This window comes from Mytilus edulis, chromosome 4, assembly GCF_963676685.1.
Source record: "Mytilus edulis chromosome 4, xbMytEdul2.2, whole genome shotgun sequence".
NCBI classification, from domain to species: domain Eukaryota; kingdom Metazoa; phylum Mollusca; class Bivalvia; order Mytilida; family Mytilidae; genus Mytilus; species Mytilus edulis.
In genome coordinates, this window is record NC_092347.1 from 17,362,423 (window position 1) to 17,377,666 (window position 15,244).

At 32.9% G+C, this 15,244-nt stretch overlaps 2 protein-coding genes across 2 annotated transcripts in view; one reads left to right on the forward strand and one right to left on the reverse strand.

Moving 5' to 3' along the window:
- Positions 1 to 15,244, forward strand: part of LOC139521744 (coiled-coil domain-containing protein 172-like) — a 388,671-nt gene that overhangs the window by 305,501 nt on the left and 67,926 nt on the right. The gene's annotated exons all lie outside the window — the stretch shown is intronic.
- LOC139521734 (dynein axonemal assembly factor 9-like) overlaps positions 1 to 15,244 on the reverse strand; it is a 65,505-nt gene that overhangs the window by 23,136 nt on the left and 27,125 nt on the right. The window contains exons 15-17 of the mRNA XM_071315299.1: positions 7,601 to 7,637; positions 5,015 to 5,099; positions 1,471 to 1,553 (exon numbers count right to left, since the gene is read on the reverse strand). Coding sequence (XP_071171400.1) covers positions 1,471 to 1,553; positions 5,015 to 5,099; positions 7,601 to 7,637 — 205 coding nt within the window. The remainder of the gene's footprint in view (positions 1 to 1,470; positions 1,554 to 5,014; positions 5,100 to 7,600; positions 7,638 to 15,244) is intronic.

The window sequence follows — 15,244 nt, forward strand, 5'->3', positions numbered from 1 at the left end:
AATATGGATTCTTTTATAATTCTTAGCTATAGGGATAGGGTACCAATCATCTAGGATTAAGTATGCAATGGAAGACAATGAATTTAAGTATTAAACAAAATTAAAGTTTTTAATAGGCTAAATGTGCAAAATTTATTAACCACAATATATCAAGTTCAATGAAAACATACTTTTTCCAAAACCCAGGAAATTAGATTCCTGCTTAAAAGTTTATGAAATAAGTATGATAGATTCCATATATAAATAACATGACTATGGCCTTACCAATGCTATAAATGTAGACTCATTTTACAAATGTCATTCATTTTAGAGATGTTTTAGACTTTAACCCTGTATAATCATGAGTTGTTGCCTTTTGCATATTTTATAATCTATTGGGAATCATTACTGTCATTTTCCTAACTCTTTTGCAATGGAAAATTGATTAGCTTTCGAAAAATTAGTTGATCGCAACTAATCTAAACTTTTACACAAACACATCAACTAAAAATTCTGTCAATCACTTTTTTTTCAAAACAGACAATTATCACAGATTTCATCTAAAGTTGAGAGTGGAAATATCTGTTTTAATTTGGGTGTTATAAATACATTCAGGAGCCTGTCAGGAGCCTGTAATTCAGTGGTTGTAGTTAGTGTATGTGTTACATATTTGTTTTTCGTTCATTTTTTTTTACATAAATAAGGCCCTTAGTTTTCTGGTTTGAATTGTTTTACATTGTCATTTCAGGGCCTTTTATAGCTGACTATGCAGTATGGGCTTTGCTCATTGTTGAAGGCCATATGGTGACATATAGTTGTTAATTTCTGTGTCATTTTGGTCTCTTGTGGAGAATTGTCTCATTGGCAATCATACCACATCTTCTTTTTTTATATTGACCATTACGGAATATTTCACACGGAAGCAATAATACTAACAAGAAAAAAATTCAATTGTTCTCATACTGATTATCCTTATAATTGGACAGAGAAGAATAAATATGTCCTTTGACAATAGGAAGTGACAGATATCATTATTACAGGCCTGCTAAGAATCAATAACTTAGTCTACTGTCATCAAATTATACTCCTTTAATACTGTAACTTTTATATATTCACACATGACAACTTCAAATTAGTCCTTCAAACTATCAAACCAGACATTTTTCGAAGTCATCAGCCAACCTGATAAGATTTACTTACTTTATTTTATTTCTACATATGATGGTATTTGTATATACATTGTATAACACTAGTGTGACTAAAGTTGTTAAAAACAATGCAATTGTTATGCATTTTTATCTATCTTTTATTAATTTTTGTACTTCAAAATTTACTATAACAGAAAAATTAAAGAGAATTGAAAAAAATCTCTTAAAAACTCTAATAGTGAAGTTGCATATTTTGTTTAAACAAAATTTTTCAATGTCAAAATCTCAATAAAGGGAGTACAGAGGATATAAGTTAGGAAACATCTTCTGACATTCTATTTACCTCCTTTGGATGTATTTCTGTATCATAGGACTGCCTAACTTCTGACATTCTTCACAAACCATATCAACAGCAGCAGCTCTTGCCTAACAAAAGACAAATATTCTAAAAATCTTTCTATCAAATTACAATTAATAATAATTTCATATTGCTCACAATTCTGTGAGATTATATGTTGACTTATTATGAATCTTTAATTATTGTAGTCCTTCAAATGACATTAAGTTATGTTTTTCTTCCTTTAGAATTATGTTACTTTCCTTAATAAAAAAATAAGATGATAAAATCTGACCATTCTATTAATGCATAACTATCATATTTATTGTCACTGTTACATCATCAATATTTCATTGCCAAACAAGAAATTGGAATGTGTCCATAGTGCACAAATGCCCTACTCCCACCATCATGTCCAGTGGCCCGTGAAATTGGGGTCAAAACTCTTATTTGGCATTAAAATAACAAAGTTCATAAATATCACAGGGAACATGTGTACCAAGTTTCAGGTTGATTGGACTTCAACTTCATCCAAAACTACCTTGACCAAAAACTTTAACCTGAAGCTGTCATTATCATTTTCTATGCTCAATGGACCGTGAAATTGGGGTCAAAACTCTAACGAAGATCAAATCATAAGGATCATGTGTACTAAGTTTCAAGTTGATTGGGCTTCAGCTTCATCCAAAACTACCTTGACCAAAAACCTGATGTGGGATAGACGGACAAACAGACAGAGGAATGAATGCAAATATTTAATTCTCATAAACATCTTTGTACAAGACATCTTGAGAGAAATTATCATCTAGCATAATAATGTTGGCCAATTATCCAACTACATAAACCTCTAAATTCAAGGTTTTTCTTAAAAGGAAGAGGTTATAATGTCTAAACAAATATGCAAGACTAAAGTTGAAATATAAAATAGAATGTGTCAAGGAGTCACATCACAACCAAAGAGCAGAAAACAGTACAAGGCCATCAATGGGAATGCTATTTGAAAGATTATAATAGTTTGTAAATTTTCATATCAGTTGTCAAAAAGATGTCCTTATCAAACCTTTTCTTTTGCTTCACAACTATCTTTCAACGGTTAAATTATCAAATAATTCCTTTAATATTGATGGATGAGTAGATGTCCTCAGTAAATCTGTTGATTTATTAGGGTTAGTACAGGCCTGTTTCTCTAATAAATCAACAGATTGGTATAAAATTTAGATATGAACTGTACAACAACTAATAGTGTATGGAAAAATTAAGGTTCCAAAGAGACTGCATCACAAACTTGACATCTTTGCTCAATACTGACAAGCCTAAGGGGAAGCATAAAACAATCAATTTCTTGATAGAAGGCAAAGTTATTTATTGCCTATAGCTACAGTTTTATAGTCATAATTTTACGAGTTAACACTTTCATCTAAATGGAAATCTATAAATAAAGAAAAGCAAAGCATGAAGAGCCTGTCTCTCTCACCTTGGTCAATGTGCATATTCAACAAATATCACTCTAGATCTCCAACATTGTAGACAAGAATAGAATTCATGACAAAAATCTGTTATAGTGATCTTGTATTGCTTACCATTTAACCTGTTAAGTTTCTTTCTATCTTCTTTATTTTTTGCTCAAAACAGAAAAGACGATATAAAAGAACTTCATTTAAGGGCAATCACTCCTATAAAGAGTCACAGTCTACTTATTTTTGTAAACGATTACAAAATTTACGAAACGTTTTAAAAAATTGACTATAAAGGGCAAAAACTCCTTAAGAGGCCAATTTAGAATTTTGGTCATAATTACTTTTAAGACTTTGCTGAACATTATTGCTGTTTACAGTTTGTCTCTATCTATTATAATATTCAAGAAAATAACCAATAAATTGCTTCGCTGAGCACAGCCTGATAACACTGGAGATGTTAAACCCTGAACAGTTAGGGCAAATTTGGACACAATATTCAAGCTTGATACTGTCTGAATTTGGATTGTGATCAAATTTTTGACATAGTATAGGTTTCTGACACAAAATAAATGTCAAGATCTTACAAATCCATTGCACAATATTGTGCAATTAAATATTCTTCTTGAAACTTTTCAAAAATTTGAAATTTAAAAATATTGAACAAAAAATTTGAACCCCTTAAAAAAATTAGAACCACCCAAACTTCTGAATCCCCCCTTGTAGCAATTACCCCCACACTGAATCCCAGCCTTTTCTTTGTATTATGGAACCTTGTAGTACAATTTCAGAGAGATCCATATTCTTAAACACAAGTTATTGTCTCAAAACTAGTAAAATGCTTGTCTTTGGCCCTTTTTTGGCACCTAATTCCTGCATGAATAGGGCAATTACCCCCAAACTCAATCCCAGCCTTCCTTTTGTGATATTGGACCTTGTGGTACAATGTACGAGAGATCCATAAACTTACACACAAGATATTGTCCAGAAACTAAAAAAAATGCTTGTTTTTTGCCCCTTTTTTGGTCCTTAATTCCTAAATTATTAGCCCCATAACCCTCAAAATGAATCCAAACCTTCTACTTGTGGTATTAAACATTGTGGTAAAATTTCAGAGCATATCAAATACTTATACACAAGTTATTAACCTGAAAGTAGAAAAATGCTTGTTTTGGCCCCTTTTGGGCCCCTAATTCCTAAACGGTTAGGACTATCATCCCCAATATCAATCCCAACCTTCCTTTGATGGTATTGAACCTTCTTCTTAAATTTCAAAGAGATCCATTGACTTAAACTAAAGTTAATGTCCAGAAACCAAATGTGTCTTGGACCACACAGACGAAGACGACAACGCAGACGACGACATCATACCATTATACGATCTCAAAAGTATTTTGGCTGTTGTATCAAAACTGCAAAAATTCCTTAAAATTACCAATTCAGGGGCAGCAACCCAACAATGGGTTGTCTGATGTGTCTGAAAATTTACGGGTAGATAGATCTTGACCTGATGAACATTTTAACCCCATGTCAAATTTGATCTTATATTTAGTTCAGAGATAAGCCAAAAACTGCTTTTTACCACCATGTTCTATTTTTAACCACGACAGCCAACTTGGTTGGTGGGCAGGGTCATTGGATACATTTGTATAACTAGATACCTTGAGGATGATTCAGGCAATTGAAATTTTGGTTTTATTTGGCCCAGTTGTTTCAGAGATGAATTCAGTAAAGTTAACAGACAACGATGACCGATGACAGATGCCTAGTGATTAGAAAAGCTCACTCTGTCCTTTTGGGCCAGGTGAGTCAAAAAGAGAACTGGCAAGATATATTTATTCCATAGAATAGAAGTTCTCCTGGAACCAAGTTTTAAACAATACCATTATATCTCTTCCATGCAGTTAGAACAAATATTCTATACCATTAGTTCCATTAGAAACAAATATTGTACTATTTGTTCCAGTGGTACAGTATTTGATCCACATGGAACTTATATTGTGAAGGAGTGGATCACACAGAACTTATATTATGAAGGAGTGGATAACATTGAACCTATATCATGAAGGAACATCTATGTATATCAAAGTACTTACTAAATGTGAACTGAGAGTTTTAACGTAAACTTGTATTGCCTGTATCACAGCATCAATCATAATTCCATAGACCTGAACTAACATCCTGGAAGTAAATATTATTGTATTATTAAACCAGCAATAATATAAGATATCATATCACATTTTTCATAACACAAAATGACTTAATTTAGATGTCTTAATTTACATCTAAATTAAGTTACTAATTATGTTGTGTAATTTTCCATTTACTGTTGTCCTATGTTATTTGGTATCTTTACAGGGGATATGGGCTATTATTTCCTGTCTCCTGGGCTACTAAAGGCTTTAAACTTTTATTCAGTCTTTCAGTTGATTGGCTCAGTTTACACAACATAAACCTCTAGAAAAATGTGTTCAATTTTGTAAAGAACTTTTTGGAATGTTGAAATTAAGAAAGTTGCACGTCTTTGACTTTGGTGAAGACTAACTTTGCTAACTCTTTAGGTCAATGAGTTATTTTAGTGGAATGTTGTTTCTCTTTTTGTTACCATGTTGGAGCATAGATTTTTTTGTCTTTATCTTTTAAGTTTTTTTCATTGCTCCCTTTGTACCTTTTCTTTCTTTCTTGCTCAAAAGTACACAGGGAAATCTTACTGATCTAAATCTAAATGTTACATCAACTTTACAAGTTGTTTCAGCCAATCATTTTAGGAATCGTACAAAAACTAACATAGCTTTAAATTCAACTGAACTGACCATTGGCAAGAAATAATTAGTAACATTTGTATGAGTTGGGATGTAATTGAATTTAATACAAATCATCTGAGCGTTTATGGTTATCCCATTTATCAGGTTAACTGTAAGAAGACATTTGAATTATGCATATGCACTTCAGCTGTCAACTGTTATTAACCTTAATATAATGATTGATAGATCTCAGACCTTTGCCACAACTCAAACTAATCTTCAACACTGTAAATTATATCAGACATGCAAAACACTTATTCATTCCATTTTGGATGGTCTTTTATATGTAATTTGCAAACAAAACATATTACATGTCTTTGAAGGAACAAAAGACCTTTACAAATCAAATAAATTTAGAAAATAAACATAATAGCCAACTGAACTTTAAGAACCTACATATAATTGTACAGTGAGTATCCATCTTTATCTGCATTCATATAAAATCTCAAATTTTCAAGAAGTTTTATGAAGTCACTGGTTATCTCTTTTTTAATTTTATTTTTCTAACCACAGAAAACAGCATACAAACACAAATTGTTTTTCAGAGAATAACCAATCATTTTTCTGTCTGGCATCGAAATTTTATCTAATTTCAATTGCATGTCACATTGCATTGAATAAGCCATTCATTTACAATATGCTAAACAAATTAAATAAGCCATTCATTCATCATATTTAATATATAAACATAGTAATAAGTCATGAATTTATAAAATAATATGGCATGGTTATGTAAATACTTTTATAAACTGTCAGAAATATTTGAATAAATAAGTAAATTGGACATAGAAATATGTAAGGAATTAACCTATGTTCATATGTAACTTTGTTGGTTGTGGTTTGGGTTTTTCCTATGATCTTTGGTGATTAGCTGTCTAAATAGAGGAGGATGATGATGGATGGCTGCTTAATGTCCAGCAGCAAATTAATATGCATATTCAGGATGAGAACAAGTTAATGTAATATGGATATAAACCCTAATTTGCACTAGACCTACACTCTGAAGTGATTTTAAAGGTGCTATTTTACAAAGTAACAGTCGTAAGCAGAGGAGGATTTAGAAGGTTTTTCAGGGGGCCTGGCCCCCTCCCCTTTGTCAGAAAAATTTTAGTTGACTCTATTAGGAATCACTGAAGCATGACTGGAGCAGGCCCCCTCTTAGGCAGTCAGTGCCTCCCCCCTCTTATGAAAATGTCTAGATCCTCCACTGCTAAGGAAGACATGTTTGTTAGTCTTGTATTATTTTAATTTTAGTTTCTTGTGTACAATTTGGAAATTAGAATGGCGTTCATTATCACTGAACTAGTATATATTTGTTTAGGGGCCAGTTGAAGGACGCCTCCGGGTGCGAGAACTTCTCGCTACATTGAAGACCTGTTGGTGACCTTCTGCTGTTGTTTTTTTCTATGGTCGGGTTGTTGTCTCTTTGGCACATTCCCCATTTCCATTCTCAATTTTATACCTTACCCAACAAATTATTCTGAATCTGAGCCAACCCTTCTTTGCTCTTATTCCTTAATGCCACACTTAGCTTAGCAAGGAGAAGCGGCAAATACCAATTTTAAAGTCTATGGTTTGACCCTGCCAGGGTTGAACCCAGGACCTCCACAGTACCGTAAACACACACAACACAAGACCATTGAGGCCGCTATGTCTAAATGGAAATCACGGAACATGTAGTAAAGACATCAAAATTACACAATCTCAATTTGAAAATCAACATTGAACAGTTTATGAACTATGAGGAAAATTAGTAATACATACAATAATAAAAGTAGTATAAAGTCATCTTTAATCAATGCTCACCAGGGAAATATCACATAGTATCTATAGTAAAACAAACGAAACAAAACGTGGAAACAATAAATGGATCGTTACCTTGTCTCTTCATCTTCAGATGGGGAGCCTGATTTGTCTGAAATAAAAACTCAAAAGTCAGACAATAGATTTAATAATTTGACTAAGGAATGATTTATTAACATCAACTCTAAATAGAAATGCAAAGTACATGAATTGATACCGACAGATTTACATGATTAACTACAATGGTATAAGGCATGACAGTAGTCAATATTGATTCTGTGTATTATTGTATATCAACTGTCATCTTATGCTTGTAAATTAACCCATGATAATTGTGACACCTTATGTTATTTACAAGAAGTTCCCCTGTCAAACTTTAGTTCTTTATTACCACAGCACCCAATTCACATCATTTTCTTCACTGTAGTTATCATTATCTTAGTTTCTGGTATAAATCAACTTTATCAATAAAATAAAAAAACTAGCAGAACAAACTGAGCTCCCATCATGCATCTTACTAATCAAATATTGTTGTTAGATATAGAGATCTAGATAAATCTGAAAAGTCCTTATAATGAGTGTTAGTGCCACCACTAACACTTTTAACTACATTGGGTATTTCCTTCAACATTGAATTGAACATATGTATACTAAATCTGTACGATAAGAATACAAATGAGATTGCATTGAAAAACTACCAAAACAAAGAATTTCACACAAAAAAGGACAGGCAATTGGCCAGACCAATGTATGGACCAAAGAACAGACTAACTAAAAGAGGGACGAAAGATACCAGAGGGACAGATACACAGACCAGAAAACATAATGCCTCCTACTATCTTACCTGAGGCATAAAAAGTACAAAACCATTGACTATTGATAGGATGAAATTTTCATCTTTAATGCATTACTATTTAGTAACTTCATCTTTAATGCATTACTATTTAGTAATTTCATCTTTAATGCATTACTATTTAGTAATGACTGAAAGGTTCAAAATTACTATTCTACATTTTATGTCCTAAATATACCTTTGTCACTCACAGCCATATTGAATTTCAGATTGACAAAAAATAATTTATTCATGGCACCCCAATCATATAACCATTTCTGTAATTTTTTGTATCACTCAGCCTTGGGATGTAGAAGATGACAAGTAATTGTATAATTTTCCATACTCAAATATCAGTATTGTTACAGATCAGTCAATACATGCAATCATATGTATACTAAATCTGTACGATAAGAATACAAATGAGATTGCATTGAAAAACATCTGAAGCCATTAGTGGAACTAACTACTTCAGGATATTATTATTGAAGGAAGAAAATTTAATAAATTGAGGGATAATAATTTAATCAATACATGGTCAGGCAATGTAAGGTTATTGTATTTCATGTCTTCAGCCTCCTGTCAAATGTACAATATCTCATTTATAAGGTTACAATACAAAAGAAATAAATCAACACTTCACAGTATTCAAAATATGAGATTTTTGTCAAGGATTCATGACACACAATTTGATTTAGTGATGCCATTAGGGAAATGGGAAATACTTTAACCAAAAAATTTATTAAAGGCAAATTTAAGGATTCAACAGACAGCACAAGCAGCAGCTAAATAGATTTATCAACAGCTAGTATAATATATATTGAAAAAAAAAATATTCATGTATCTGTAATCATATTTTTAGCAAGAATGTGTTATGCATTATTTTTCAACATTTACAAGTGAACCTATCAAGATTTTTAAAATCTTAAATCCATTGCCATACGCTGACTATACAACACATGGAAATTGTTATGATATTGTAATTATTATGTTTATTTATGTTGGCCTAATTTGTGTTGTATGGCCTGATAGTTGTTTACCAAATAATCTTATAACTGTGCAGTTTAGGAATCACTGGAACAATCACAGAATGATTGGAACTTTCTAGAATGATCCTTATAAAAGATGCGTAATTTAAACTTCTACGTTATTCCAGAAACTTCCGTTGTAACTTTCCAGGATTTTCCACAATGTTCCATTATAGAGTGTTCTAGAATTTTCCATGACAACACTATATATACAGACACTAAAGTTAAACTCTCATAATTAAACTTGGACTTAGACATTGATAGACATTAGTATTCACGGCATTTGGATTGACACTTTTATTCTACAAACAACATCATACTGGATTGTGACATTAGTAGTGAACGTAATATTCAAATTGGATTCCGAAAGATTTCCGGATACAGATAAAGATAACAGATTGGACTCATATTTTGACAGTTAAGTTATCAGTAATATTTGTAAAATACTTCTTGTAAACTTTTGTATAATAAATATTGTTAAATTTTATTATTGATTTGTGTCTTTTGTTGGCTACAATTTAAAGGCGATTTCTGGCCGTAACAGAAATTGGGGGCTCGTCCTGGGATCTTAAAAATATTTTATTCATAATTTGTTTAGTATTTGTATTATAACTAGCCAACAAAATTCTACAAAATGGCATTTGATGCTGGTAAATTTTTGAAAACGCCAGACCTGGAGAGTTTTGATAATTTAAAGAAAGAGGAATTAGTGTTGCTTGCTAAACAACTGAAATTAGTTTTTAAAGTATCTATGAGAAAACAAGTTATAAAAAATTTGGTTATAGACAAATTAGTTGAATCAGAAATTTTAGGTGAAGAGGCTCTTGATCTTAAGGTTGAAAACGTTGACGCCTTTAAACTAAAACAGCTTGAATTAGAACATGAACTCAAATTAAAAGAACATGAATTTAAATTAAAACAAGCAGAACTGGAAATGAAGGAAAGGTTGGAAATAGAGAAAAAAGAAAAAGAAGATGAATTTAAATTAAAAGAACTTGAAATGAGAGAAAGGCTAGAGATGGAAAAACTGAAAATTGAAATGGTCAAAGAAGAAAGCAACACTAAAGTCCAGTCGAAATCAGAATATTTTGATGCAGCAAAAAATATACGTTTGGTTCCCAGATTTTGTGAAAAAACAGTCGATAAATATTTTCTACAGTTTGAGAAAATTGCTCATAATTTGAATTGGCCAAAGCCATATTGGACTACAATGCTACAAAGTGTTTTTGAGGGTAAAGCCGCTGAAATATACTCCGCACTTCCATCAGAAAAAAGTTCCGATTATGACACGGTGAAACAGGAAGTTTTGAAAGCTTACGAGTTAGTACCAGAAGCATATAGACAGAAATTTAGATCTTATAAAAAGTTTGATTCGCAAACCTATGTGGAATTTGCTCGGGAAAAAGAAGATCTATTTGATAAATGGCTTACGTCAAAGAAAACAGATAACAATTTTGATAACCTAAGACAATTGATGTTATTAGAAGAGTTCAAACAATGTGTTCATTTAGACTTAAAAGCACATTTAGACGACAAAACTGTTGGGACAATTCACGATGCTGCTGTAATTTCAGATAATTATACCCTTTCACATAAAAGAAGTTTCAAGGGTCAAAATGTTAATACTTCCAGTGGATATTACAAAAATCAAAGCACTGAGCATACTGATAGTAAGCCTGTTCCACAGAATAAGAGTCAGTCCAGTTATAATATGTCTAGTCCAAAATTTGATACTTTTGAGAAGAAGTCACTGACTTGTGCTTATTGTAAGAAGATTGGTCACCTGATGGCTGATTGTTTTAGACTCCAGAAGAAGAATGAACGAGATAATAAGCCGAAGACCAGTGCTTGTACGACACCTTATATTACCAGTACATTGGAATGCCCTGCGCGTCAGGCTTTTAAGTCCAGTTTTTGTGATTACATGGAGGAATACAAACCCTTTATGTCTGATGGGTTTGTTTCTATTGTTGATGATACCACTCTTCAGCCTATTAAGATTTTACGGGACACTGGAGCTTCTCAGACTTTATTGTTAGAAGGTGTGTTGCCTTTGTCCGAGAATACTTCTGTTGGTGCCTCCGTTTTGTTACAAGGTGTAGAGTTAGGTTGTATAGATGTTCCTCTCCATCGTATTAATCTGAAGTCAGATTTGATAACTGGACCAGTTGTTGTAGGTGTTCGTCCTAATCTCCCTGTTGAGGGTGTTACATTATTGCTAGGAAATGATCTAGCTAGGAACAAAGTGGTTGCTGAACCAATTGTTACCAGTGAACCAGTGGTGAGTGTTAAATTACCTGAAGATGATGCTGAATTGTATCCAGCTTGTGTTGTCACTAGGGCGATGGCTAGAAAACAACAAGATGAGGATTTGCAAGAAAACCAGTTTGATTACATGGACCTTTCTGACACTTTTATAGCTGATATTGAAGATCCTGGTAACTCAGAAAAGGCTATTATAAAACCACCTAGTGTTAACAAAAAAGTTATTATGCCATGGCCAGATGTAAACAGCCATTCATTAGACCGAAAGAATTTATTCGAAGAACAACATAAAGACCCTGAGGTTCTTCAGCTCAACCAGCGGGCTCAACCACAGGAGGAAGCAGACAAAGTGTCTGAATGCTATTTCCATCAGGACGGCATTTTAATGAGGAAGTGGAGGCCTCCTGATGCTACCCCAGAAGAGGAATGGAGAGTGGTATACCAAGTGGTGGTGCCTAAAGTTTATAGGCAAGAAATTATTGGTCTTGCCCATGACACTCCCTTGGCTGGACACTATAAGAAAGACTTGCCTTAAGATATTGCAGCATTTCTACTGGCCCAGACTTCGAAATGATGTCGCAGAATACTGCAAATCATGCCATATATGCCAGATTGTTGGTAAGCCTAACAAGAAAATACCACCAGCACCACTTCTGCCTATTCCAGCCTTTGACGAACCTTTCAGCAGAGTTCTAATTGACTGCGTTGGACCTTTACCAAAGACCAAAACTGGAAATGCATATTTATTGACAATCATGTGTACATCCACTCGCTTTCCTGAGGCTATTCCACTAAGAAATATCAAGACACCTACTATAGTCAAAGCACTTATCAAATTTTTCACATTAGTAGGACTTCCTAAGTCTATACAGTCCGACCAGGGATCAAATTTCATGTCAGAATTATTTCAGCAAGTCGTGTACCAGTTAGGGATTGCTCAGTATAGATCAAGTGCGTACCATCCAGAATCTCAAGGTGCCTTAGAACGTTTTCATCAAACATTGAAGAACATGATTAGAACTTTTTGTTTTCAATTTGACAGAGACTGGGATGATGGAGTTCACTTTCTACTTTTTGCAGTCCGAGAGGCTGTTCAAGAATCCCTTGGATTTAGTCCCTTTGAGTTGGTATTTGGCCATACTGTAAGGGGACCGTTAAAATTGATTAAGGAAAAGTGGCTTACTGAACATACTGACTTGAATCTTTTAGACTATGTATCTAGATTTAAAGAAAAATTGTATACTGCTTGTCAAATTGCTCAGAAAAACTTAAAAAATGTACAGAACAAGATGAAAATATGGTATGATAAAGATGCCAGGGACAGAGTTTTTGAGCCTGGTGATAAGGTACTTGTATTTTTGCCAGTCCCTGGACATCCTTTTCAGGCTAAATATTGTGGTCCTTATACAATAGACAGTAAAATCAATGATTTGAATTATATTGTAAAAACTCCAGGTCGGCGCAAACAAAATAGAGTGTGTCATATTAATATGTTAAAACCATATTTTGAGCGTACTAATGTTCTATGTGATAGTAAACCAGTTGCCACTTTAGGCATGGTTAAATTTGAGAACAATCATGACAAACCAGATGTAATTGAACCAATTTTTAGTTGTAAAACTATGGAAGAGACAGTTAGATTGAAAAATTCAGAAATTTTGTCAAATTTAGATTCAAAACTTGCACATCTGTCTTTTGATCGTAGAGAAGAAATAAAAACTTTGGTATTTTCTTTTAAAAATCTTTTTCCAGATGTGCCAAACAAAACCACTGCTGTTTGTCATGATGTTGATGTCGGAGATTCTTGTCCAATTAAGCAACATCCTTACAGGCTCAATCCACTCAAACTTGAAGTTATGAGAAAAGAAATTAAATATATGCTTGACAATGATATTATTGAGCCGAGTAACAGTGAATGGAGCTCTCCTTGTCTCCTTGTGCCAAAACCAGATAAAACCTTTCGTTTCGTGACTGATTTCAGAAAAGTAAATTCAGTCTCAAAATCTGATTCCTATCCGATCCCAAGGATAGACGATTGTATTGACAACATTGGTCAAGCAAAATTTGTGAGCAAATTTGATTTGTTGAAAGGTTATTGGCAAGTTCCATTGACACAGAGAGCTCGTGAAATATCAGCTTTTGTTACACCAGATGGCTTATTTCAATATACTGTAATGCCGTTTGGCATGAAAAGTGCACCAGCTACATTTCAAAGAATGATCAATAATGTTATAAAAGATTTAAACTGTTGTTATGCTTATATTGATGATCTAATTGTATGTAGTGATAGCTGGGAACAGCATTTAACACATTTGTATGATACTTTTGATAGATTGTCACAATCAAATTTGACTGTTAATCTTGGTAAAAGTGACTTTTGTCAGGCCACTGTTGATTATTTAGGGCATACAGTTGGCCAAGGTAAAGTGAAACCTATTATGGCTAAAGTGGAAGCCATTTCCAAATTTCCTCCTCCTACAAATAGAAAACAACTTATGAGATATTTAGGCATGATAGGATTTTACAGGAAATTCTGTTCAAATTTTGCTACTGTTGTTCAACCATTGACTCATCTTTTACGAAAAGATTCTAAATTTATCTGGAGTGAAAATTGTCAAAAAGCTTTTGAAAATAGCAAATCACTTTTAATTAATAGTCCAGTTCTGATTATTCCAGACTTTGAAAAACAATTTAAACTTGCCGTTGATGCAAGCGATGTAGGAATAGGAGCTGTTTTATATCAAGAGACAGATGATAATGTTGAAAAACCTATATCATATTTTTCTAAGAAATTAGATAAACATCAGAAAAAATATTCAACTATTGAAAAAGAGTGTTTTGCAATGTTGTCAGCACTTCAACATTTTGATGTATATTTGAATCCCACTGTATATCCTTTTCTTGTTTATACTGATCATAATCCTCTCACCTTCATGCATAAAATGAGAAACAAGAATCAGAGGTTGACTAGGTGGAGTTTATTGTTACAGGAATATGATGTAATTGTAAAACATGTTAAGGGTAAAGATAATGTAATAGCTGATGCTTTATCTAGAGCTTATTAAATCACTTTGTATATATTATGTATTTTTGTTCATATTATTCATGATAAGTTTTTGTTACACTAAAACTTCTTTTAAGGGGGGAGGTGTTATGATATTGTAATTATTATGTTTATTTATGTTGGCCTAATTTGTGTTGTATGGCCTGATAGTTGTTTACCAAATAATCTTATAACTGTGCAGTTTAGGAATCACTGGAACAATCACAGAATGATTGGAACTTTCTAGAATGATCCTTATAAAAGATGCGTAATTTAAACTTCTACGTTATTCCAGAAACTTCCGTTGTAACTTTCCAGGATTTTCCACAATGTTCCATTATAGAGTGTTCTAGAATTTTCCATGACAACACTATATATACAGACACTAAAGTTAAACTCTCATAATTAAACTTGGACTTAGACATTGATAGACATTAGTATTCACGGCATTCGGATTGACACTTTTATTCTACAAACAACATCATACTGGATTGTGACATTAGTAGTGAACGTAATATTCAAATTGGATTCCGAAAGATTTCCGGATACAG